The sequence below is a fragment of the Coregonus lavaretus genome (assembly GCF_964263955.1).
Source record: "Coregonus lavaretus genome assembly, chromosome: 4".
Taxonomy (NCBI): domain Eukaryota; kingdom Metazoa; phylum Chordata; class Actinopteri; order Salmoniformes; family Salmonidae; genus Coregonus; species Coregonus lavaretus.
In genome coordinates this window covers 1218769-1244780 of record NC_139991.1, presented here as the reverse complement: position 1 = coordinate 1244780, position 26012 = coordinate 1218769, and the positions used below count along the sequence as shown (strand labels likewise).

General features: G+C 43.5%; 1 protein-coding gene across 2 annotated transcripts; it reads left to right on the top strand.

The window, feature by feature from the left end:
* Positions 1 to 745: 745 nt before the first annotated feature.
* Positions 746 to 25926, top strand: LOC311127553 (BTB/POZ domain-containing protein kctd15). 2 transcript variants are annotated; one of them, XM_084159369.1, is made up of 5 exons: positions 746 to 1452; positions 4384 to 4559; positions 13893 to 14037; positions 19020 to 19325; positions 25567 to 25926. In XM_084159369.1, the coding sequence occupies exons 1-5, from the start codon at positions 1444 to 1446 to the stop codon at positions 25723 to 25725; spliced, it is 795 nt and encodes a 264-aa protein (XP_084015495.1). In that variant the 5' UTR covers positions 746 to 1443; the 3' UTR covers positions 25726 to 25926. The 2 variants fall into 2 exon arrangements, with proteins under 2 accessions (XP_084015495.1, XP_084015496.1); XM_084159370.1 differs by lacking the exon at positions 746 to 1452 and adding an exon at positions 1729 to 1881.
* Positions 25927 to 26012: the final 86 nt, after the last annotated feature.

The window sequence follows — 26012 nt, the reverse complement described above, 5'->3', positions numbered from 1 at the left end:
CATGAACCAGGAAACCACCTCATCTAAGTGACGCGTTTTAATTCGATCAATCAATCAAATTGGAGCATAAAAAGGCAGCTCTCGTTGCAATCGAATTCACCTTATTATTTTATTCCTTCAGTATTATTTTTTATTTGGACCAATAATCATTTCCCACACTGGTTGGCGCCAAATATCAAGAAACCAAATAGCTGAGCGCCGTGGAGTGTCTGGATTCGACAGTAGGCCTACAGTAATTAATTACTGGCCTCAATGCAACATCAATTATTCACAGTTATTTACACGCAAATAAACAAACACGCAAATAAATAAATAAATAATCACAAGCCTATGTGAACACCTGCACAGGAAGGAGGCAGAGCAAAGAGATATCACTTTGACTTCCACAGGGCGCCTTTTATCCTGCTATAAAAGTGATGCAACACTGATTTATTTTTGAGGGGGCATATTAGCGTTTTATATAACAACATTAGCATTTAGCCAGACCGTTATATTCATTTAACATAATGCATCTTTAGGTAAATTAGTAAAATCTTCTAGCTGGGCTAGCAGTCTGTCTCACTGTTTGCATAGGACATTTTCACTGCAGACATCTCCATCTAGCCCTGTGCTATAATTGAAATGGCGCGTTTAGCTGGAGGCAGGTTGTGAGGGCGCTTTCTGCAATAGCAGAATGCATGTCGATAGAAGTAATTTGGTTTTAACGGCCTACAGGACATTTGGCGTTACTACTGGAGACATTAGTGGAGAAAGGACAGGGAAAAATCGCCGCATGAAAAGTATCCAAGGATATCTACATATTATTATTCTATTTTATTGACACTGTCAACAAGTTACTAGTGTGCCTTTTGTAATAGCTCCAAGTACACGACTAGGGAAGCGTGCCCTGTTTTACTTATTTAACTGGAGAATGGAAATATATGCCTAGCTGGAAATGCCTGGGGAAATTTTACATCAGACGAAATGACAATGATTAAAATCTGCTTTTTTCCTGCTCTAAATATATTGAGCGACGTGACACTTGCCTGATACTGAACAGCACTTAACCGTTATCCCCTGCAAACCAGAACGTTAAACCGTTACGGGGGCTGTATTTCTTTTCTCCGGAAAATACGAAAAACCTAACATTAATCGTTATATCTGGCAATAGACATAATTTATGTAACAGGGAGAGAGTATCACTTTTTCTTTTTAAAATCGGACTGGGTGCGAGTAGAGTTGAGCTAATTGTAGCCTAATCCTTGCCCCAGAGGCGATTGGGCAGCCCGGAGCAAGAATTCTTTTTTAGCGCTGCTCTGTTATTTAGAGACGGGATTATTGGCTTTCTTCTCATAACAGACCGGCAGTTTCATTTAAGCAAAAAGGCACTCAAGAAGCTAAAATACGAAGCAGGATTTGACCGACTCAAATAAGAACCGAAAAGGGAAAGGAGAGATCTCTTCTATGTATAAGGTAAGAACGCTTCTTTGCTTCTTCCTGTGCTGCTTTTGTGGAAAGAGCTTGGTCTGAACAAGTCAGCCAGCATCAGCTATAGATCTTTAAAGCCACAGCGACCCTTCTTTTTAATCAATGTAGTTATCACTGGTAGATTCACGTTTTAGAACAGTTTGTGGATACAGTGTTGGCAGTTTCGTTCCAAAGGAGCGGATCCTACTTGAGGAATGCTTGGGTCGGCTATTGGATGGCACTCTAGTTCTACGAAACTCCGGGCATGTGAAAAGGCGGAACGCAGTCATCAGCTGGGACTGATAGAAACTGGCACGGATTCCCTCGGACTCCTACGATGTTTGAAACGGTATGACTAAATTCATATTAAGATACGGCATTTCCTCATGGTATGATAGCCTACAGTATCAGCGAACAAACTATACTCAACACCAGGTAATTTGGAATAACTTTACTTGTAGTAGGGCTATGTTTTGTCCAGTCTGGGAAAGGTGTGAATGTTTGTCTAGGCTGTTGTCTTTCCCTTGTTGTCTATTGATGCTGTTGGCATATTTACGCATTCATTTTACGCATTGTTCGCTTTTGAATCAAACGTCTCTGGATCATAATTTCATGTTGGTAGAAATGAGTAAGACGCCATATTGTGCATCTGGTAGAAGTAGGCTATCCGTGGGCATCAATGTAAACTGTGTTCAAGAGGGCAAAAGTGTACACTATGGATCTCTGCTACTGTGCACGTTCTTTTTGGCTATTTTATTTTATAACAATTACGCACATTCTGATCTTTGCTTTGTACAATTGTCAAATATCTTTCTTTGGTACACCATTGCCCATAGTGAAAGCCAACTCTTGTGAACGTTTCAAACCGTTATTGGCTAGAGCTACTACAGCTAGAATGTTGGTCAATAGGAAACTATTATAACACAGAAAGTCACGGAACAGATGTCAGTTGATCTCATTCAGACGAGTCAATGGTAATAGTGCCAGTATTTGTATTTTTTATTTGAAAACTCTTGTGAGAGTTTCTTGGCTTATAGCCTTTTAATAATGATAATCTTTACCCCACATATTGATCATATAATATCAATATGCTTTCCTTCTGTCCTGTATTTCACGTTACCCTCCACTCCGTCAACTCCTCCCATCTTAACCCAGTGTGTGTGTGTGTGTGTGTGTGTGTGTGTGTGTGTATGTATGTGTGTGTGTGTGTGTGTGTGTGTGTGTGTGTGTGTGTGTGTGTGTGTTTGTGTCCTATCTGGTATATATTCCCCCAACAATATTATCAGTATTGGTTACTGTGGCCCATGGCTAAATGAAGAGGTGGGATAGCCTTATACGCCAAAAACTTCTTAAGTCTTTTGAAGTCTTTCTTTCACTGGGGCCTGAAATATATCATCCAGCGTGCGTATTAAATGATCATTATTCCTGAAGGCTTGGTGGTGTATACAGCGAGGCGGGCAACACCCTGGAAAATTCTGTAGTCTCCAACAACACTTTGTGCCCCAGGGCATCTCGCCTGGAGCAAAGGGCTGAATGAACCCTAACAACTGCCTTCTGTTGACCTTTTATGGTTAAAATTAAAAGCTTAGTAAATGTACTCTTGCATGGAAGAACAAGTTGATGAAATGCCTTTCTTTCAAGTTATAATAATTTAGTTTATTCCAGCGACCCGCCATTTTTGCAGACATGATGGATGTATATTTTTTCATGAAACCACATCCTAATGTAAGTTGCTTGACATTTTCTAACTATATCTGATATGTTTCTATTAAACTGACTCTGATATTAATTAAAATGTTTGTGAGTTGAGATGTTGGGATTTAATTGACAGGCCTATGCCTGTGCGTAATTTGCCCAAATTACAGAGGAAAACATGTTATTTTGATCAATCTTGATTAAGTTCGATTGTGGTGATTGGTTGTACGCAAAATTGAGGAACTATGATCCCCAATACCCACATGTCTGTTTAATAGCCTACATCATTGTTTAACCCAACTCTGACGAGCTGGATCCATGCGCCTCGGACTGCGCTGTGGCCTGAAGCGCGCCAACCCAGTGTATGCTACCTGGATGGCCTGAGTGTTACGAAGGGGCTCTGGAATAGTTTGGGGAGGAATTTATGTAACGGATAGTTGACATTCATGAAGTGGTCATATGTTTCCCATGCCTTCCATCCAACATCCCCAATTCACACCAGCCTGAGGACTTGCATCATTTCTCTGTTGAACATGTGGCCAAAGCCTGCCCACGTTTCTAAAAATTCATTGGAGGATTTCGAGCAATTAATTAAAACTCCTGACCATTACATTTACATACATTTTCATGACAGATATTATAAAGTTACTAAGTAGTTTGTCTTCACATCTTGCTTGGTCCTGTTAAGTTTTATTGTGTTGGATACATATCATTTACCTTGACTCCTATGATATGAGATGCTATTTTTGATGCACCAGTAACTTTGTTATTACATTTACATTTATAGGACATTATTGTGTGGGGGTAAAATAAAGAAACAACATGACAATCTTGTAAGGGGTAAATTTTTTCATATGTGTGGTTCAGGGACAGAGTTCATCAGGAACAAATGCCCTCAATTCTGTATTCTCAGATTGGTGGTTGGTGTGTCTGGGCATATCACGTCTAACACATAACACAACCTTTAATTATAATATTGCAGTTTGTTTTATCCACCTAGAGGCTGACACCTAGCATTCCTCTTTCTGGAGCCGTAATAATCATCCTCCCCTCCAGCATTGAATGAAAAGATGCAAACATACTTCATTAGAACGGTGGCAATATTCTGTAAGCTAAATATGCGAGCAGACAGACGTGGAAGTGATCTGATAAGGCTCAGGATCGCACTGGTGGAAGATACAGACTTTCTGGAGACCCAAGTAATTTATGATGTCTATGGTTTTTCCATTTACTTGTTTTCAGGAAGGAAGAAGCATGTCACGCCTGTCTTTGACCCGGTCCCCGGTATCTCCTATGTCCACACAAGGAATCCCTCTACCGGCTCAACTGACAAAGTCGAATGCTCCGGTTCACATTGACGTCGGGGGACACATGTATACTAGTAGCCTGGCTACTCTCACCAAATACCCAGACTCAAGGTAAGGAATCGGATATTCTCATTCAATAAGTGAAAGGTGTTTGTCTCGTTTATTATCCATAGTGCCAAGATACATTTTTCACATTTTTAAAACAAATTCTAGGAGAGTAGCCTACTGATACACATTTTCTTTGAAATTGTCTCCCACCATAAACTTAAATAAGTAATCGTGCTCAAAAACACTTTTTATAGGACATATATCCCAATATCCCCCAAAACCCCTCATTACAAGTTTTTGATATCAGTTATACAGTTGATTGCTTTAATGATAGTTTCTCTCTAGTTTGATATTGTATGTTGGATAGCCTAACCTCCATATGGCTTCATTTGAATTGTATTTGATTATAACATTTTCTAACACATGGAAAATGTGTTAATTGCTGTTGCTGACTCTTTCATTCACTGAAATGATGCTACAGGTTTATGCACTTTAGTTGTACATTATGGAGAGGGAAAATGTCAGCTGTTATTTCCCCATTATAGTAACAAAACCAACTGATCTAAAACCATCTCTAATCAATGTCCAAATGATTTGTAACTAAAACCAGCCATGCAACTTTAAAGTAATGCAAATTGTTTATGCTGAAGTTAGTTCATGTTTTCTATAGAAATGACCCCCCTAGTCAATTACTATTACTTGAAGCCAGAGTTTCAGCTAAGCCAAGGTAAACATACATCAGTTTGTAGGAAAATCTGAGGAAATGGTTAGAGGAAAAGTATCAACATAAGCCTTGGATATTCAGACAGCTCTGACAGGAAATCACTGTCAACTCTCTTTGTTTTCTTTGTCCATAAACCAACATGATTTATCTTGTTGTGAGAAAATCTCCATGCCTATAAAAGGCCATTGTTTATCCTTAGTATTATTATGTCATGTTTGTCATCGCTATTAGCTGTGTGTTTGGTTCATTTAAGAGGGTTGGACAGCAAGACAGGACAAGACACTGCAGGTACACGATACCTGAGTGAACATTTTTGTTATTACTAGCAGTATGTACATAATACCCACTGTTTTATGACATTAGAATTAGAATTACAGTAAATCAATAGTTTATATATTAGGATGACTTTCCAGATGTTCAAATACAGGTTGTTTCATATACACTCACATATATACAGTGCCTTTGGAAAGTATTCAGACCCCTTGACTTTTTCCACATTTTGTTAGGTTACAGCCTTATTCAAAAATTGATTAAATTCTTGTTTTTCTTGATTAATCTACACACAATACCCCATAATGACAAAGAAAAAATAGGTTCCTAGAAATTTTTGCTAATTTATAAAAAAATATAAAACTGCAATATCATATTTACATAAGTATTCAGACCCTTTACTCAGTACTTTGTTGAAGCACCTTTGGCAGCGATTCTAGCCTCGAGTCTTCTTGGGTATGACGCTACAAGCTTGGCACACCTGTATTTGGGGAGTTTCTCCCATTCTTCTCTGCAGATCTTCTCAAGCTCTGTCAGGTTGGATGGGGAGCATTGCTGCACAGCTATGTTCAGGTCTCTCCAGAGATGTTTGATCAGGTTAAAGTCCGGGCTCTGGCTGGGCCACTCAAGGACATTCAGAGACATGTCCCGAAGCCACTCCTGTGTTGTCTTGGCTGTGTGATTAGGGTCATTGTCCTGTTGGAAGGTGAAACTTCGCCCCCAGTCTGAGGTCCTGAGCGCTCTGGAGCAGGTTTTCATCAAGGATCTCTGTGTACTTTGCTCCGTTCATCTTTGCCTCGATCCTGACTAGTCTCCCAGTCCCTGCCGCTGAAAAACATCCCCACAGCATGATGCTGCCACCACCATGCTTCACTGTATGGATGGTGCCAGGTTTCTTCCAGACATGATGCTTGGCATTATGGCCAAAGAGTTCAATCTTGGTTTCATCAGACCAGAGAATCTTGTTTCTCATGGTCTGAGAGTCTTTAGGTGCCTTTTGGCAAACTCCAAGCGGGCTGTCCTGTGCCTTTTACTGAGGAGTGGCTTCTGTCTGGCCACTCTACCATAAAGGCCTGATTGGTGGAGTGCTGCAGAGATGGTTGTCCTTCTGGAAGGTTCTCCAATCTCCACAGAGGAGATTGTCCACCGATTGCTCAGTTTGGCCGGGCAGCCAGCTCTAGGAAGAGTCTTGGTGGTTCCAAACTTCTTCCATTTAAGAATGATGGAGGCCACTGTGTTCTTGGGGACCTTCAATGCTGCAGACATTTTTGGTACCCTTCCCCAGATCTGTGCCTCGACACAATCCTGTCTCGGAGCTCTATGGACAATTCCTTTGACCTCATGGCTTGGTTTTTGCTCTGACGTGCACTGTCAACTGTGGGACCTTATATATACAGGTGTGTGCCTATCCAAATCATGTCCAATCAATAGAATTTACCACAGGTGGACTCCAATCAAGTTGTAGAAACATCTCAACGTTGATCAATGGAAACAGGACGCATCTGAGCTCAATTTCGAGTCTCATAGCTAAGGGTTTGAATACTAATGTAAATAAGGTATTTCTGTTTTATTTTTTATACATTTGCTTAAATTTCTAAAAACCAGTTTTTCGCTTTGTCAGTATGGGGTATTGTGTGTAGATTACTGATAATTTTTATTTATTTAATGCATTTTAGAATAAGGCTGTCACATAACAAAGTGTGGAAAAAGTCAAGGGGTCTGAATACTTTCCCAAGGCACTGTACCAGGATGTACATTATGCAAATGTACCGTGTTGTTTTACACTTATGTTTATACTATTTATCATTTAACTTTTACACCACCATGTACCTCAGTGGCGGTCAGTTTAAGATGAGGGAGGACGTTTTTATTTTTTTATGAGCATGGCCTTATTTCTATTACAGAATATTAGATGACTGTCATTCATATTCCATCCACCCAGTTCAATGTAACAGCGATAGGCTTAGGCTACTACATGATACTCACATTTTCCCTATACCCATCATGAGGTCGCTACAAGCTAGCCTATAAATGAAAGTTTACAACATTGGTGCACACAGGTTGAGAGAAAAATTTGAGGCGACAGACAGTTACACATGGACAGACAGTGACACATTCAATACCGCCTTGCACACTCTTGCCTGCATCTAGCTGATCTAGGGTGTAATCATTAGTCCAACAGTTGCAAACAAGTGTTTCCTTTGGACAAATACAGGTATATTTATCCCCGTTTCGTTCTGTTTGCTTCCGTTTAAGAAACGTTTTTCAACAGAATCGGCAGAATGAATACACCCTTGATCACGCGTAAACACAGTTCACTTTCATAGTAGCCACATTGTATTCCTTCTCGCATCTATGCACTCTCCTCCTCTCACCTTTTCCCTTCGCTTGTGGACTTCAATGCACAACACATCAGCTGTATGTGACCAGGCAAAAACAACTTTCCAAACCATATCATAACCGTTACACACAGCCTACATCGTTGTCACCATATTAGCGAAAGTAACGTCATAGTCAATGTAGCTAATAGAACTAACGCGTTAGTAAACCCACTACAATCATGTAGTTACAGTGTACAGTCAGTAAGCAGTTTAGCACTTACACCGGCGGGCCCCGGTGGCAATAAATTAGTAAAACCAAAAGCTTATCTTGACTTGGAAGAGTTCCAGTGTTGTGTTGGATAGTCATAGCCAGCTAGCTAACATAGCATCCCTCTGTTTGAGGAGGATGTTTGAGTAGGCTAAACTAGCTAGCTGCATTTGCTAGCTAAGTAAGTGATACTGAAAGTGATACTCTCTCGATCTCTCTCTTGCTTCTCCTTCATTTTTTTGGAAGAAATGTATTTGTTCAAAACTGTTCAACAATTGTCTTTCTCTCTCGTTGAGTCAACTACTCACAACATTTTATGCACTGCAGTGCTAGCTAGCTGTAGCTTATGCTTTCAGTACTCTTTCTCTGATTCTTTGATTGGGTGGACAACATGTCAGTTCATGCTGCAAGAGCTCTGATAGGTTGGAGGACGTCCTCCGGAAGTTGCTTCTGCCGATTCTGTTGTAATAATTACTGTGTAAGTCTATGGAAGGGGGTGAGAACCATGAGCCTTCTAGGTTTTGTATTGAAGTCCATGTACCCAGAGGAGGACGGAAGCTAGCTGTCCTCCGGCTACACCATGGTGCTACCCTACAGAGAGCTGTTGAGGCTACTGTAGACCATTGCAAAAAAGTAAATTAATCAATTATTTGGTGAGATGTGAATGTATTTAGTATAGTTTTATCTAAAAAGGATCACATTTTAAATGTTTTACTTAAATAAATAATAAATGAAATTCACTGAGGAGGATGGTCCTCCCCTTCCTCCTCTGAAGAGCCTCCACTAACCTCACATAATGATGTTACACATTGCATACACATTATACATCCTGAACACACAAGGGTGAAAAGCCTTACAAATGTAACATACATACTGTATAGTAGGGAGCTCAGAAGCAGTGCTTTTACAGTAAGAGTAATGACAGGATACCACTGTGTATGTGAGAGCCAGTTCTCTCTCTCGTTCTCTCTCTCTCTCTCTCTCTCTCTCTCTCTCTCTCTCTCTCTCTCTCTCTCTCTCTCTCTCTCTCTCTCTCTCTCTCTCTCTCTCTCTCTCTCTCTATCTCTATCTCTCTCTCTCTCTCTCTCACTCTCTCTGCCTCCTCAGTGTTCCACACAGTCTGCCTCAGGAGTGCACTTTCCTCTGGAACCAGTGGAGGAGGAGCCCTTTTGTGTGAATTAGGATAATGGCTGACAGAAAGCAAAACAATTACACTGCAATAGCCAGACTTATATGCAGTCTTTTTAGAGGACATCCGGTGTGGTGTGCATGGAGGAGTCTAGTCCTAGTCCACCATCCATGATCCACTGAAACTTGACAATTAAAGAACAAGGTTCAAAGAATTGTAAGTTGATGATTACTTTTAAAAGATTGCTGCGTTAATAATGCAGAGTGCGTAGAGAAACTTAGTCTAGTAACTAATGTCTGGGTATTCATCTTCCTCTGTACAGACTGCATTAAGGGACAGGGGTCATCAAACATTGATACCCGCTCTGGGGAGTTCATAGTTAAGGAGATAAGCTTCAGAGCTCCATTCTACTGAGGCTGAGAAAAGTAAATGAGAAGAATATTACACAGACAAGGAAACTATTTTGAAATGACCTTTGACACAGGTTATTACTTGATACTTGTTTTATTTTGGTCTGATCACAGACAACGATGAGACAGCCTATAGGGAGGAGGTCAGAGACCTGGCCGTGTGGTGCCAGGACAACAACCTCTCCCTCAACGTGACCAAGACAAAGGAGATGATTGTGGACTACAGGAAAAAAAAGAGGACTGAGCACGCCCCCATTCTCATCGACGGGGCTGTAGTGGAACAGGTTGAGAGCTTCAAGTTCCTTGGTGTCCACATCACCAACGAACTATCATGGTCCAAACACACCAAGACAGTCGTGAAGAGGGCACGACAAAGCCTATTCCCCCTCAGGAGACTGAAAAGATTTGGCATGGGTCCTCAGATCCTCAACAAATTCTACAGCTGCACCATCGAGAGCATCCTGACTGGTTGCATCACCGCCTGGTATGGCAACTGCTTGGCCTCCGACCGCAAGGCACTACAGAGGGTAGTGCGTACGGCCCAGTACATCACTAGGGCCAAGCTTCCTGCCATCCAGGACCTCTATACCAGGCGGTGTCAGAGGAAAGCCCTCAAAATTGTCAAAGACTCCAGCCACCCTAGTCATAGACTGTTCTCTCTGCTACCGCACGGCAAGCGGTACCGGAGTGCCAAGTCTAGGTCCAAAATACTTCTCAACAGCTTCTACCCCCAAGCCATAAGACTCCTGAACAGCTAATCATGGCTACCCGGACTATTTGCACTGCCCCCCCCACCCCATCCTTTTACGCTGCTGCTACTCTGTTAATTATTTATGCATAGTCACTTTAACTCTGCCCACATGTACATATTACTTCAACTACCTCAACTAGCCGGTGCCCCCGCACATTGACTCTGCACCGGTACCCCCCTGTATATATAGCCTCCCTACTGTTATTTTATTATACTTCTGCACTTTTTTTCTCAACACTTTTTTTGTTGTTGTTTTATTTTTACGTTAAAAATAAATGCACTGTTGGTTAAGGGCTGTAAGTAAGCATTTCACTGTAATGTCTGCACCTGTTGTATTCGGCGCATGTGGCCAATAACATTTGATTTGATTTGATTTGATAATCTCTCTGGTTTCCATTATCTATGAGGGATATATAGTATAGCATAAAAACAGGTATTTTTTCACCTCAGGTATTCAAACCAGCGACCTTTCGGTTACAGGCCCAACGCTCTAACCACTAGGCTACCTGCAGCCATCAGTGGTATTATCTACTATGCCAGGGGTTCCCAAACGTTTTCACTCAGGCCCCCCTTCCAGCATTGCAGGATATCACTGGCCCCCACAGAGCCAGTGTACGCCCTTGAAGTTGGGTTTGATACATTCATCCAAACACACTCTCTGGGCATTTGTTTTCACAGACATATGTAAGATGTCCTGCAACGTATGTCAAAATTTATTGGGAATCTATTGAAGACAGCTCAGGTCTCTTTCATTTTGGAGAGAGTGAAAAGCTGCACTTGTCTTGACCCACCCACACCCCTAGCCATGAGTTTCAGACTCTAAACTGTTAGTCTGACATGTGTGGGTCCATGAGATGTCTACCTACCGCCCGCTCACCCCCGCTGCCTCTACTCAGCACCGCTGGGATGGGAGATCAGAGATGCTCCAGTCCTTCACAAACTCCCACTCTGCCCTTCTCTCTCTCTCTCTCTCTCTCTTTCTCTCTCTCTCTCTCTCTCTCTCTCTCTCTCTCTCTCTCTCTCTCTCTCTCTCTGTCTCTCTCTCTCTCTCTCTCTCTCTCTCTCTCTCTCTCTCTCTCTCTCTCTCTCTCTCTCTCTCTCTCTCTCTCTCTCTCTCTCTCTCTGTCTCTCCTCTGTGTATCTGAGCCAGGCAGGCAGGCATGAGGGTGTGTAGCTGTCTCTCTCTCTACCTGTCTGACATGACAGAAACAAAGCTGGGTGAGGGCAGGGTCCGTCTTTCAGGTGCTGAGGGCCCCGAATCTGTGATTTACCAAAAGAAAACACTGAGACCGAGGGAGATACAGAAATGGAGAGAGGGAAAAAGAAATAAATAAAATAAAAACAGGCAGCATTTTAATTGCTTAAAAAAAAGTGGAGATGAAAAACAGAGTTAGCCTGGAGGGGTATGGTGAAATTCTAGCTGGAAGAATTGCAAGACCATATGAGAAAGGAACACCTCGGGCATAACAGGGAGATGAGTATTGGTTTTTTATAAAGCATTTTGCATCGATTTCCAGAGCGAAAGAGAGAGGGGCAAGATGGAGAGAGAGAGAAAGAGAGAGAGAAGGGGAGGGAAAGAGAAAGGGAGAGAAAGAGAGGGAGAGCATATTTGCACTGGCTCTCTTTATACAGTTAACAGGAAAGGAAAAACAGGGCAAATTCTACATGATATGATTCAGTCTATACCTGATGAAGCCCTTTGATACAGGCACTGTGTCTTTACAAAGCAAAGGATTGTAATGGAAATTCAATGCAATTCGCTTTAGAGATTTAAACTATAAAGTCAACACTTATTGTGGTCCCATGTGGCTCAGTTGGTAGAACATGGCGCTTGCAATGCCAGAGTTGTGGGTTCGATTCTCACGGGGGACCAGTATGAAAATGTATGTACTCACTACTGTAAGTTGCTCTGGATAAGAGTGTCTACTAAATGACTAAAATGTAATACAGCTGTGTGTATAGAGATTCCCAATGCGACTCTCTTTCTTGTGTTATGTCTTATAACAGGATTTAACAGTCACTGGGCAAAAGCAGATTGTGTGAATTTGTCTTTCTTTGTGGTTTAACTGTACTCAGCTGACCTAAAAGCTGTTAGCATGATTAAAGAGCTGATTACATCAAAACAATGATAACAGCGAGCGAAGCCTTCTCTCTGCCAAGAGCTGTTTCTGGGAGAGAGGAGGGAAATGTGCAGTGAAATCGTTTTAAAGGTTACTCTAAATACACTTAACTGCCACTTCTACAGAAAACTGTTGAGTGACTCATACAAATACTTCAGTAAAACAGTGATAGAGACACCATGTCAATCATGTCTCTAATAATGACCAACATAAATGTCATATTTATCTTCCTTCCAGGTCTATAGCTATTATACACCTAGTGCAGATCTGAGGTGAAATTAATGAACTAATGGTTGAGAGCTACAGTAGCTACAGATGTAGGATCTTAATTTGAGACTGTTTGCTACAGCAGGAAAATATCCTGCAGCACCAGGAAATGTGAATTATTATGTGTATTATAATTAAGGGATTTTTTGGGGGGGGGTTGATACATTTTTTGTAAGGGAAAATCAAGTCAGAAATTTAAAAGTGGAAATTACAAACTTTAGAAGCCTTTTTAAACCTTAAATACACTACATGTTTTTAATTTCCTGCATTGCAGGAAGGTTCTCCTGCAACAAGGTGATCAAATTAAGATCCTACGTCTGTACCTTGACAACCTCACAAGAGATGAGAGAAATGTGTAGTTGTCCAACCATATTTCAAGTCATCGTATCGACAGTATATGGTGGGATGAAAGCTAACAGATTACAGCAATTTCAACTCCTTATTCACTCCTGGTTACAGTACATTTTGAGAGGCCAACTATGGATGGATGCTTGGCGAACTACAGGTGTCTTAGAAGTTATGTCCATCATTCATGGAATTTCCCTCTGTTGTTCTGTATTCTAATGGGAAACCTGCGTCAGTTATTTTAGAGAAATTACTTTTTGAATGAATGCTGATTTTTACAGTGAACGGCATGAGGTGTAATAGTCACACTTCGTCTCTTACTTGTTTTAAAAAATGAACCAAATCAATACATAATTCAGTGGAATATTTGTATTCAAAACACAAATAGGTGTCAGAGTATGAAACTGTGAATATTGACATTATCATATGCATCATGGATTCACACACTATAGAGAAACATATATCATATTTCATTGTAGCAAACCCATTTCATTTTTTTTTTACCCTTTAGTAATAGAGCTTTAAACTGAACCCATAACATTCATTTCTGTAAGTACCAGCCGAGACACTGTATGTTGTCCTAATCACACAGCAGAAGGGACACTTCAAACAGGCCTGGAACACAGGAAATGTGCCTTAAGCCCCTTGTTTCAACCAGGATGCTAATACATTTCAGCCTTAGCACTAATAAAATGGAAAAATAAATGGAGGGTAATTGTTTCATGCATTTGAAGGCAGCCGCTCAACTCAACCTCATTCCATTATGTGTGTGTGTGTGTTTCAATTTCCAGAATCAGCCGTCTGTTTAATGGCACAGAGCCCATCGTGCTGGACAGCTTGAAGCAGCACTACTTCATCGACAGGGATGGAGAGATATTCCGCTACATTCTCAGCTTCCTCAGGACCTGCAAACTGCTTCTCCCAGATGACTTCAAGGTACATTATGATTTGTATTTGCACACCATAACATCATGTGCACTGTATGCACTCACACAGTGAGAGATATACAAAGGATAGATTATTGATTAAAAGTTTGAGCTTCCCTCTCATCTGAGAAGAATGTCTAACATGTTAGTTTTCGTTGTCTATCAATTTATATTGTAAACATTATTTGGCACTACATTCACATTCAATAGGTCAATATCAGCAGTCATATGTTTTATTAATAAAAGATTGGAAATCTAATCTAATTAGTCCCCACTGATTTATCATTAAAGTGATGCTTCGAAGGTTTTGTATAATTTCAGCCAGTAGTTCTGAAAGTTGTGCTCACGAGCCAAAATGGGTCCCCGAAAAATGTGCACAATTGTGTACTACGTCATACATTTCACTTGATATCTTAAAAAAGGTTTTTATGCAATTTGTATGATATGTTACGAATTACAATTCGTACAATATGTTACGAATTTGTAAGCGCTTAAGATCCCGGACTGCACCTTTAGTATACAGTGAAGGAAAGGTGAAAATTCAGTCTAAAACATAGAATTGTTCTTTGATGTGAACCAAAGCCCAGAGCTGTTGTTTCTCACAAAATAATATTTCTATAGAGGTGAAGCCAGGTGAAACAGGCTGTATAGCCCCTGTTCCACTTGTTCCAGTCTGACAGTACCACCCAGTCTCCCAGCCACTGTCTCTCTCTCTCTGCTCTCAATACAGTGCCATGACAGTTTAAAGGAACTGGGCTTGAGAGGGAAGTAGGAATACTAGAGGAAGCGAGAATAATGTGGTCTTGAGTCTGACAGAGGGGAATGTGAGGGGAGGGAGTGTACTGTAGGTGATGTCTACAGACAGACAAACACACACACACACACACACACTCACAAAAACACACACTTTTATACAGTGCTCTATCTGGGACACTACATTGGTCCATGTTAGCCTACTGTGGCTGCACACACCTGGCTCCTGTTTCAGCGTGCGCATGAGGAGACTCCTTCCTGGACGCGCTCGGCTTAGCACACCAACCGGCTCTGGAAATACACACATATTATTGTTACTAAGTTATTCTACTTAGTAACAGAGCAAAGATTCAGGCCAATGATCGATCATGGACTCATGCCAAATCTTCTGTGATTTAACCACTTTGATCGATCTAAAACACAATGAGTAAAATGTAAAGTTCTCTATGGTTGATGATGAATAAGGAGAGCAGATTCTATTCCTGTCCATTCAGATCCCTTTTAGTTCACCCTATTATACCCAAACTTCCATGTCTTTCCCCTGTGGGCTTGGAGTAGTTCATCACTCTCGCTAAGGGGAGTAGAGGAGAGGCAGAGCCCCTGGCTAACTCTCAGGGCTAAGCATTAAGGCTGAATGGGGACTGACCTGAACAACAGTGAGGACATGAAAGCTTCCTTCACATTTTTGGAAAATTACATTTTGGTTTTGGTCTGATCTGTATAGTGTACTGTATGGAAGCTATAGCTGTTCTCATCCACTCCCGTTCTACACAGTCCAATCAGCCAATGACTGTAAGCCAAACGAATGCAGCATCAGGCCTCATTGTTTCAACTCATGACATTAACACCCTCGCATCATCCAGCCTCCTCTCTCTCTCTGTTGATCTGCATACCTTTCAATTTACGTGAACTCTGAAAGAAATGCAAATACAGTTAGGAGGACTTGAGCATGTTCTTATCTGAAAACAATCAGTCTTGGCGTCGCCCCAGGCCTGGGTCTCTTATACTGCTGGCAGCCACGATGCTGTGTGTTTAGCTAAATCAATGTGAAAGTCTGCTTAGCGGAATAGTAACAAATATTTAGCATAAATCAGTAGATATAATACAATATTCACCATTAATATGCCTTCCACATGACATATTTCAGACATTATTCAGACTACAATGAATCACAAAGTGTGTAAGCAATGCTCAGTCAAATTAGGTTATGGTCCTTAACCATTCCGGTGTGTTTTTGCATGTTAGAATAATATTATTATATCAATGAACAGTAAGTTCTTTATTTTTCAGTACGATCCAGTAGATTTCTCAGTCACCCACAGTGCTAGACAAAGTGTTATTGCAATAGTAAGGCTAATTGATTTCACATTTCACATTCATTATTGTCTTGTTCATTATCACCCCATATAGGTCAGTGGTATTACCATATCCATGTCAAATGACAGTGTAGAAGGTAACTTCTAATTTTGTTGGTTTAGTTAGCTGTAAAAAAGTATTTTGTTCCTGTTTTGGATCAAGACAATCTCTATCTGTCTGCTCCCTCTCTGTCTGCTCCCTCTCTGTCTGCTCCCTCTCTGTCTGCTCCCTCTCTGTCTGCTCCCTCTCTGTCTGCTCCCTCTCTGTTTGCTCCCTCTCTGTCTGCTCCCTCTCTGTCTGCTCCCTCTCTGTCTGCTCCCTCTCTGTCTGCTCCCTCTCTGTCTGCTCCCTTTCTGTCTGCTCCCTCTCTGTCTGCTCCCTCTCTGTCTGCTCCCTCTCTGTCTGCTCCCTTTCTGTCTGCTCCCTCTCTGTCTGCTCCCTCTCTGTCTGCTCCCTTTCTGTCTGCTCCCTCTCTGTCACTCTCTCCCCATCTCTCTATTTTGCTCCCCCCCCCCCCTCCATTCTCCCTCCACCTCCCCCCTCCATCCATTCTCCCTCCATCCTTCCCTGCGATGTTGCCTTGCCAGTGGGTGATCAGGTCGGATCATTATTTTGGAGCTCAACCGGCCTGTCTGGGCACAGGATTGTGGGATAGATTGTCTCTTGGAGCTGGCAGCATACAGCAAAGACAGAGCTGTTGGGCCTTTCTCCCCTCTCATCCTCACTTCAGCATTACGTTAGGATTACTCTGTTGTTTTCTGTTCTGTTCTGCCCGGCTCAGGCTCAGGATGACTAAAGTGCCTTGCAGACAGACCCCTGTTAAAAACACATCCATCCATGGCTTCAGACCTGTGAAGGATGAGGAGCTACACTTCGATACAGAGAGCACCCCGAAGGGGGAACATCTCTGTATGTATTTTGTCAGCCGCAGTGAGAAGTGAGAGAAAAGAAGTGACCGACCCACCCCTTCACATTCTGTCATCTTACATATTACAATGTCTGCTTAAGATGTGTTGCGTCATCGCCCGCTTCAGCTAGAGTTGGTTTTGGGTCATTCCTGGTTTTCAGATGGGGGGGTTGAATGAGGGGTTAAAGAAGCAGAAGGTTTTTCATTGAAGGGTTTTTCAGGATGGAAGAAATAGCGTCTGTTTCTTCCATCCTCACTGTGGCAGGCAGGGTTAATGAATATGCTGTTTGCTGCTATTGCCCTACCACACTCTGTACCCAGCAGTGTTCTGGAGAGGCAAGGGAAAACTCTTTTTAGATTTGGTTCCCCCAGCACCCCTAGCACCCAACACCCACAGCCAATGATGATGCAGTCAGACTGAAACAGGCACTCACTCTTTCTCTCCTCTGCACAAACCCTAACTTACTTTAGAAGTGCATAAAGACTTTATAAACACTGCAATCATCAACTTTTCTCTTGAACCAGTATCTTTCATCAAGAGAATGATTAGAAGGTCCTGATACCGACCAAATACATGGAGGATATGGCAACTCATTATGTCATGGGAAATATTGTTTCCCTTTGTGCTAGGTTGAAGATGACAATTGTTAAGACAACGAGATTCTATTATCCCATAACTCTTTTCAACAATGGGACCTGCTATTCTAGTTAGCAACGGTGCTGGTAGTTAGCAATAGCGCTGGTCCAAGATTTGTGACTACGTTATCTTAGCCTCTATATATTTTTGACCTTCTCTTTGTACAGGAAATACATCAAATAAAATGTAATGAATGCGGCTACCATGAATGTAGCAATTTACCTTTGTATAATTTCCAAGGTAGCAATTTACCTTTGTATAATTTCCAGCTAGAGCTAACGGTAGCTAAATCAATTACTGATTGTTTTGCAAGCACATTTACAATACTAATTTGACGCAATATTAAATTGTGATATCAGAGCTTAACATTGGGCCACTATTCACATTAGACATTACCATAAAATCCCCTCTATGCAAAGCATGCATAAAAAATCAACCATGGCTTATATTATAATTATCCTCATGTTCACTTCTTCTCCCACATATATTCCCCTCACCTCCCCTCTGTTAGCTAGTTACCAATAGCTTGCCTTTCCTCCTCAGTCTTCCTGGTATTTTCTATGGTAGTGTTGAATGATGGTGCCATCTGGTCTTGTGGGAAATTAGAGGCAAGCGCGCAGGGGCAAATGGCCCCCAGCAATCACAGCCCAGGGGGAGAAAGGCAGCTAGCAATCTGCTGCAGCTAGACTGTCTGCACACAGGAATGTACCATCCCATCCCACATCACTGCAGCCTGGGCTCGCTGAGCCTCTCCTCACTGACACAGGCCTCTATAGAATAGAGCTAGCTCAATACAACATGCTAGAGGATTACTCAGCCCTGCCAACAGCTACTGTTGGAGTAGAGACTGACTGGCTGATTGCAGCTATGGCCATGTTTAGCATGGCTGTGGTTCTGGTAGTAAAAAACAATACAGGCCTTTCTTGTAAACAACTGGAGACTGATCTGATTTACCAGTGAATCATTCTTCAATCTGAGATATTTGAATGTTCATTGTGGGCCTAACCAAAATCATTTGTAACCAGGAAATACCATGAGAGGAATATGAGGGACTATAATAGACGGGGAACACTCTTTTAACGCCACTTCGATACGGAAGTACTTTTTTCATAGCAGGTTAGGAGAATTTACGCAGCAGGTTAGGATAATTAACGTAGCAGGTTAGGAGACTGAGGTTAAGGTTAGGAAAAGCTTTAGGGTTAGCGTTAGCAAAAATGCTCTCCTAACCTGCTACGAAAATCACTTCGTATCGAAGTGCCGTAAAAAGGACAAAGAGGTCTGCCATGAAAATTACTTGGATTTGAGTGTTTGTGCGTGTGTCCTATCCTGTCCCATCCAGGAGTTCCACCTGCTGTACGAGGAGGCTCGGTACTACCAGCTGTCCCCCATGATTAAGGAGTTGGAGCGTTGGAAGCAGGAGCGGGAGCAGCGCAGGACGGCCCAGCCCTGTGACTGCCTGGTGGTGCGGGTGACGCCTGACCTGGGTGAGCGGATCGCCCTCAGCGGGGAGAAGGTGCTCATCGAGGAGATCTTCCCCGAGACTGGAGACGTCATGTGCAACTCGGTGAATGCCGGCTGGAACCAGGACCCCACGCACGTAATCCGCTTCCCCCTCAACGGCTACTGCAGGCTCAACTCTGTCCAGGTAGATAATGAACGCTGTTTTGTCTGTGCATGAATGTCGGCAGCCATCTTTAATCATCACTATAAGTTTTTTTTCCTGAGCCTCTGTGACTTCTGTTTTCCTATAGTCTTGAGGGAGGAGGGTTTAAAGTGGGTATAGTAGTGTATCACTTTTTACAGGTGTGAAGTTGACTGTTCTAAAGTCGTCACTGGTGATCTATAGGACAAGGACTCCACTTTGAAATGTAAAGGCATGTGACATGATTTGTAGCTTGCGTGTAGCCACAGACAAGATGACTGTTCTGTAGCAACAACCCCTCATCATAACCCACGTGGCATAATAGATACTATCATGTGATTTAGTGTGAATTTATTTAAGATGTTCGGAGATAGTGACATGTTTTTTCAGCCACTTGTAGGCGTATGTCACAGTGATAATATTCATCTTCCTCTCAGAAAGCACTCTTCCCTCTCCAAGGTTTGAATGAGGCTTTAAGGAACGCAGCAGCCTCTCACCACAGCTCTGTGGTATCATCAACACCTCATTGCCAATAGCCATACAGATCAACACATAGAGGAGCCTCACCCAGCGCCCAGCATGCCCCACACTACCCCCAACACGCCAGGCAGGCATTCTGCTCTGACACCTCCACGCCCTCCTGCCAATGTGAGAGACCACCTCCGGGGCTGCTGCCTAGCTGCCTGAGCAGCGGGACAAAGCCATGTCTCCTCTCCACTGTCTGCCTGCGCTGCGGCCATGTTTTCTTCTCGCAAAAATGAGAGGGGTGAAAAAATGATATGCATAATTTACGTTTGACTCCTTTTTAAGACACAGCTCCTCTTTTTAAAAAGACTCCAATATAACACCGCCCGGGGAGATTGAAATACACGTATTGCATTTTTTAATACCATACTTACAATTTCTCAAACAGCCTAAACCGGTTTATACTTATTTGATAGATTTTTAAATGGCTTGCAATATAATTAATTGGCCGCATCAACTAACACAACATTTTCCCACTATGTTTCCCGCTGAGTCTGGTCTCAGTGTGCGCCGTAGATCCGTCTCAAATGGACTGGGAAGTATCCCTCCTATTTTAGGTTTTCATTATTAGGCCTTTCCCACAGATTCACTGTCTCTCTGTGGCGCTGAGGTGAAACAAACCCCATTATTCAGTGGTTGCATCCCAAATGGCACCGTATTCCTTACATAGTCGGTGAATATGGCACCTTATATAGGGAATGTGGGACACAGTGGGGCTCTAGAGGGCTTTGTCTCAACGTATGGACTTTGCCACCGGATGGGGAGGCATTGTTTACGGCAGGGCTCTTTCTCTCTCTGGGCTGGCCCCTTTAAGACCCACGCCCACGCGCGCAGGCATGCACACACACAAACACGCACACACACACACACACACACACACAAGCACACTGCAGGGGTTGGCAGATAGGCTCATTGAGCTGCTGTAGGTTAGGGGAACAGAGAGCAGATGGAGGTGTTTTCTGGTGTAAGGGGAGATTTTTCTAAACAACTTACTCATCATGTCCTGTGTCATTGTTGCGTGAAGGTATGAGAAGGTTATGAGAATAATCCTCATCTTACCTGGCCAGACAATGTGCCTGTGATCTGATTACAGTCCTGGACCCCGACCCAAGGAAATGCAACCACACCCCGCCCACAGAGGAAGAAAGAAAAGAGAGAAAGAAAGGGGGAGAGAGAAAGAGAGGGAAAGAGTTGAAAAAGAGATGGAAAATAGATAGTATTGAGAACTTGTGTATTTCCGTGTTGCCCTGGTTTGGATTCTTCTGTCTCTGTTTTAAATACAGAGTCATCTGGTGCCCTTAGTTACAGCATTTTTATTCCGATACAAGGGCAGGTACATTCATTATAATTATTTAACAATACGATTTTTGGCTCATTCTGTCTGAGAAATCAATCTTGCCAACTCCAACGTAAGAGCAAACCAATAAACAACCCCACCTTGGTGAGTGAACGATTCATTCCTGCAGTCATGAGAGGAATTTAGGGGAAATAATGCAAACCACCTGCTCTGTGATGTAGAGCCATGGGAAAAAAGGACTGGTCCACTTAAGAAAGGGAAAACATTTAGCTAAAGAGCCACAGAGGTGTACACTACACACACACACACACACACACACACACACACACACACACACACACACACACACACACACATACACATACACACAAACACACAAACACAAACACACACACACACACACACACACACACACACACACACACACACACACACACACACACACACACACACACATACACACATACACATACACATACACACAAACACACAAACACACACACACACACACACACACACACACACACATACACACATACACACATACACACAAACACACATACACAAACACACACACAGTCCCAAAGCCGGCCGGTATACTCCTCCATACATCATAGTGATGGAGCACTGTGATCAGGCCAGACGCAATCCTTCCTTCATCACCCTGACAGCAACACTACTCTGAGACACGGCCCCTGTCCCCCCCCCTGTCCCCTCTCACTGCCAGGGCTGCCAGGGCTGCCAGGGCCAGGGACATTATATGGCCGAGCCACTCTCTCTGACATGTCATGTCACACAGCCAGCCTATCAATCCATACTGGGTCAGCTAGTAACAGGGAGAACCCTGCAGTCTGCCTCCATCACCATCACCACCACCACCCTCACCCCTCCCTTCTGAAAAGAAAACATAGAGCACATGATAAACTTACCAAAACTATTTCCGGCCCTCCTGTGTCAAAGCATTACTAGAAACTTATTTTGTGAACTTGTCTCTTAGACAAGGCAGCAGTTGTCCCTCCTAGAAATGGCACGCTTTAGTATGATCAGACAAACACTTTCTAATTGGTATTTTGTTGTAGATGCTTGTGATGAAGTGGAGAATGAAGAAGAGGTAGAAACAGCGGTGTGCCTTGTCACATTTTAATGCCCATGTATAGTTAAACAAAGTAGGACTCCCTCCGTGCAGCACCACATTACTCTGAGTCTGCTCTACCTGTCACTCACACCCAGCCCAACGTCCTGACATCTGGAGACAGACGAGTGCTGCACAGGCATCTCTGGAGATGTGTGTGTGTATGTGTGTGTGTGTGTGGGTGTGTGTGTGTGTGTGTGTGTGTGTGTGTGGGTGTGTGTGTGTGTGTGTGTGTGTGTGTGTGTGTGTGTGTGTGTGAGTGGGTGTGTGTGTGTGTGTGTGTGTGTGTGTGTGTGGATGGGTGTGTGTGTGTGTGTGTGTGTGTACATCCGTGCGCCTGCATTCCTGCGTGTATGTGTGTGTGTGAACTCCGGTGTGTGTATGTGTGTGTGTGTGCACTCGGGTGTATGTGTGTATGTGTGTGTGTGTGCACTCGGGTGTATGTGTGTGTGTGTGTGTGTACTCCGGTGGCCATCAATATTACATCACGCTCTGTTTCCAGCCATGAGGCTCATCCACTTTGATTCCTGCCTCACCGTCTTCTCTTCTGTCTCTACTGCGTTCTGTTCCGTTATGATGCTGGGAGGTTAGTGGAGCGAGCTTGATACGTATCCCCTGCTCATCCCCATGGCGACCCCAGGTTTGAGTGGCAGCACTGTGATGTCCCTGTGTGCTGTACAGTGGGGTGGGGGTTGAATGTGACAGTGGCTGATCCCTCTGCAGCCAAGTCAACCCTGCAACAGTGAGAATAGTTTAGTGTGCTACATTAGGCTACGTGTATGAAGGTGCACAGGGGATGAAGTGAGGCCATGCTTCTGTTCACATTCTCAGCTTCAAATGTAGACAGAGGCAGTAAAAGGGGAACCAAAAGTGCTGCTACAGTGGAAGAAGTTTAGAAAGTAGGAAACTTTCAGAAACCACCATAACTCCTGGGTTTTGTAAAAGAGCCAATAACTTATTTACAGCAAGAAGGGTTAAAGACACTTGAACATTGGGACATTTGGCATTTTGAATCAAAGATCAATGTACATGTGTTGAAATGTACATGGTCATGTGTTGAAATTCAATATGAAATGTTGAGGTTAAATTCAGTGTATTTACAATGTAATAATGCCTCATTATCAAAATGTTTTAATTAAGAGTATCTTTATTGATCAACCCTACTCTCCTTTGTGACCGAACGCGTCGCCTAACATGACAGAGTCCCACATATGTAAAAAAAATATGGGGGGAAAATGCAATGTGATGCAATGATCAAAGCTGGGAGTGTAATATCATTTCCATAATCATTACTCCTCTCCATCGTCTGTCTGGATTTGGGGAGTGTTCGTTTGATGCTTCGGCAGGTCTCTTAATTAGTGCCTCTCTTAAACTCACCATCAGCCGTCTGCCGCCTCTCTTTCCCACAAATTACTGACTCCGTCATCGCCACAGAGCTCCAGAGGGGAGGGGAAGAGAAGAGAGAGAAGAGAGGGGAAAGAGGGAGAGGGAGAGGGGGTAGTTATCGTTATCGGAGTTAGTTAGGTGCAAGAAGAAAAATGCTGCTGGCCCACATTTAATCTCAGCCTGTGTCCCAAATGGCCCCATGGCCTATTCCCTATATAGTGCACTAGTTTAGACTACAGCCCTATGGGCCCTGGTCAAAAGTAATGCACTACATAGGGAATAGGGTGTCATTTGGGACACAGTCTCAGCCTTGTTTTTGCATCAGGGCAAGGGGGGAAGCAGGGAGAGGTGGTACGGGGGGTGTTTAAACCAGCCATTAATAGTTGAGCAGGCCTGTTTAACAGGCCCTATCAGTCTGTGTGATCTGTGAATTCCTCAGCAGGCACCCTAACCCCCAGACTGAGGAGACTGCATGACTCAACCACCAGGACTAATTGTCCCGCTTTAGCTCTCCAATGAGGCCACCACTCTCGCAATTGGAGAGGCCACTCTCACTGGTGTGTGTGTGTGTGTGTGTATGAGTGTGTGTGTGTGTGTGTGATTATACGGGGCAACAGGCGAAACTCATGTATTTTGCGTGATCTTGGTCTCTGGCTTCATATCTGGCAATATAGGGAGAGGGAGGCTAGCCCTGAGCGAGACCTTTCATTTCCATGTGCTGCAACACTCTATTAAAGGAACTGGGGAATAAGTCATAACACAGCACTCCTCACATTGGGATTTAAAGATACCCCCTCTCCTAAAAAGGATTACAGGAGATGAAAAAAATCGGAGTCTCACTAACGTGCATCCATCCTTCTCACATCTCAGTTTTCTCCCTCCAGCTCCATTATCCATTCGGGGGCACATTCCCCCTCTTCCTCATTCACCACGCGTCCCTCACAGCCCCTCACAGCCCCTCACAGCTCCTCACAGTCCCTCACAGCTCCTCACATACCCTCACAGCTCCTCACAGTCCCTCACAGCCTTTCACAGCGCCTCACAGTCCCTCACAGCACCTCACAGCCCCTCACAGCTCCTCACAGTCCCTCACAGCTCCCCACAGTCCCTCACAGCCTCTCACAGCGCCTCACAGTCCCTCACAGCACCTCACAGTCCCTCACAGCACCTCACAGCCCCTCACAGCTCCTCACAGTCCCTCACAGCTCCTCACAGACCCTCACAGTCTCTCACAGCCTCTCACAGCCCCTCACAGCTCCTCACAGCCCCTCACAGCTCCTCACAGCCCCTCACAGCTCCTCACAGCCCCTCATAGCTCCTCACAGCTCCTCACAGCTCCTCACAGCCCCTCACAGCTCCCAGTAACTTACAGGCCTCAGCCTCACTCCTCAACCCCTACTGCTTCATTACTGAAATTAGGAGCCTGTTATCTCTCCATATACTGAACTCAAGCCAGCTCCCTCCAAACACACCTAGCAAACTCTCTGTAATACACCCCCAAACCCTTCATCCATTTGAGCTTATGCCCTCATATCATCATCAGCAGATCCTTCAACACACCCACCACCATGAATATTACAGAGACAATATGATGTCTGACCGCCCCTCCGGGCACGTCCATCCATCTATGTGATTGGGTTAATGACATGTGCTACTGTATATGTGACTCATCACCAGTAAATGAGCTTTGATTGATGAGGAGGTGGTGGGTGGACAAGGTCATTATTATTGATAAGTCTGTGTTAACCCTTTGGGAGTTTTTCCTGGCCACTGTGCTTCTAATTCTACTTGCGCTTTCGGGTCTAGGCCAGGTTACTGCAAAGCATTCTGTGGCTGCTAATGTACAAAGGGCTTTATGAATACATTTGATTGATTAAACCTTTGTTGTTGTTCTGTCCCTGCAGGTTCTAGAGCGTCTGTTCCAGAAGGGTTTCAGCGTGGCAGCGTCCTGCGGCGGCGGGGTGGACTCCTCCCAGTTCAGCGAGTATGTGCTGTGTCGTGAGGACCGGCGGAGTATGTCCATGAACACCCCCATCAGGATAAAACAGGAGCCCCTAGACTAGAGAGGGACTTTAGGAGAGGAGAGGGACTAGCCACGAGGGGCTCATCACCCCCCTACTGGACAGAACAGAACAAATCCAAACCCTAATATTCCTCCACCTCACACCACAAAAAACCAACCCAGCAAGAAACACCTAAGTATTAGCAGACGCCTGGTAACGTTGCCAGCTCTGAGGAACTCAGTGCTCTGAGGGGAATGTATCAAACACAAAAAAGGAAAGAAAGAAAACAAAAGTCTTTGATTCTGTTTACTAATAACACCCAAAGAAATCTGGGACTATGATGAAGA

What these genes read in the sequence shown, in the direction of transcription:
- LOC311127553 (XM_084159370.1), top strand. Translation starts at nt 1,798, where the DNA reads ATGACTAAATTCATATTAAGATACGGCATTTCCTCATGGTATGATAGC. An exon ending in ACCAAATACCCAGACTCAAG is followed by an intron (nt 4,560 to 13,892) that starts GTAAGGAATCGG and finishes TTCAATTTCCAG; the next exon opens with AATCAGCCGTCTGTTTAATG. An exon ending in GCAGGCTCAACTCTGTCCAG is followed by an intron (nt 19,326 to 25,566) that starts GTAGATAATGAA and finishes CTGTCCCTGCAG; the next exon opens with GTTCTAGAGCGTCTGTTCCA.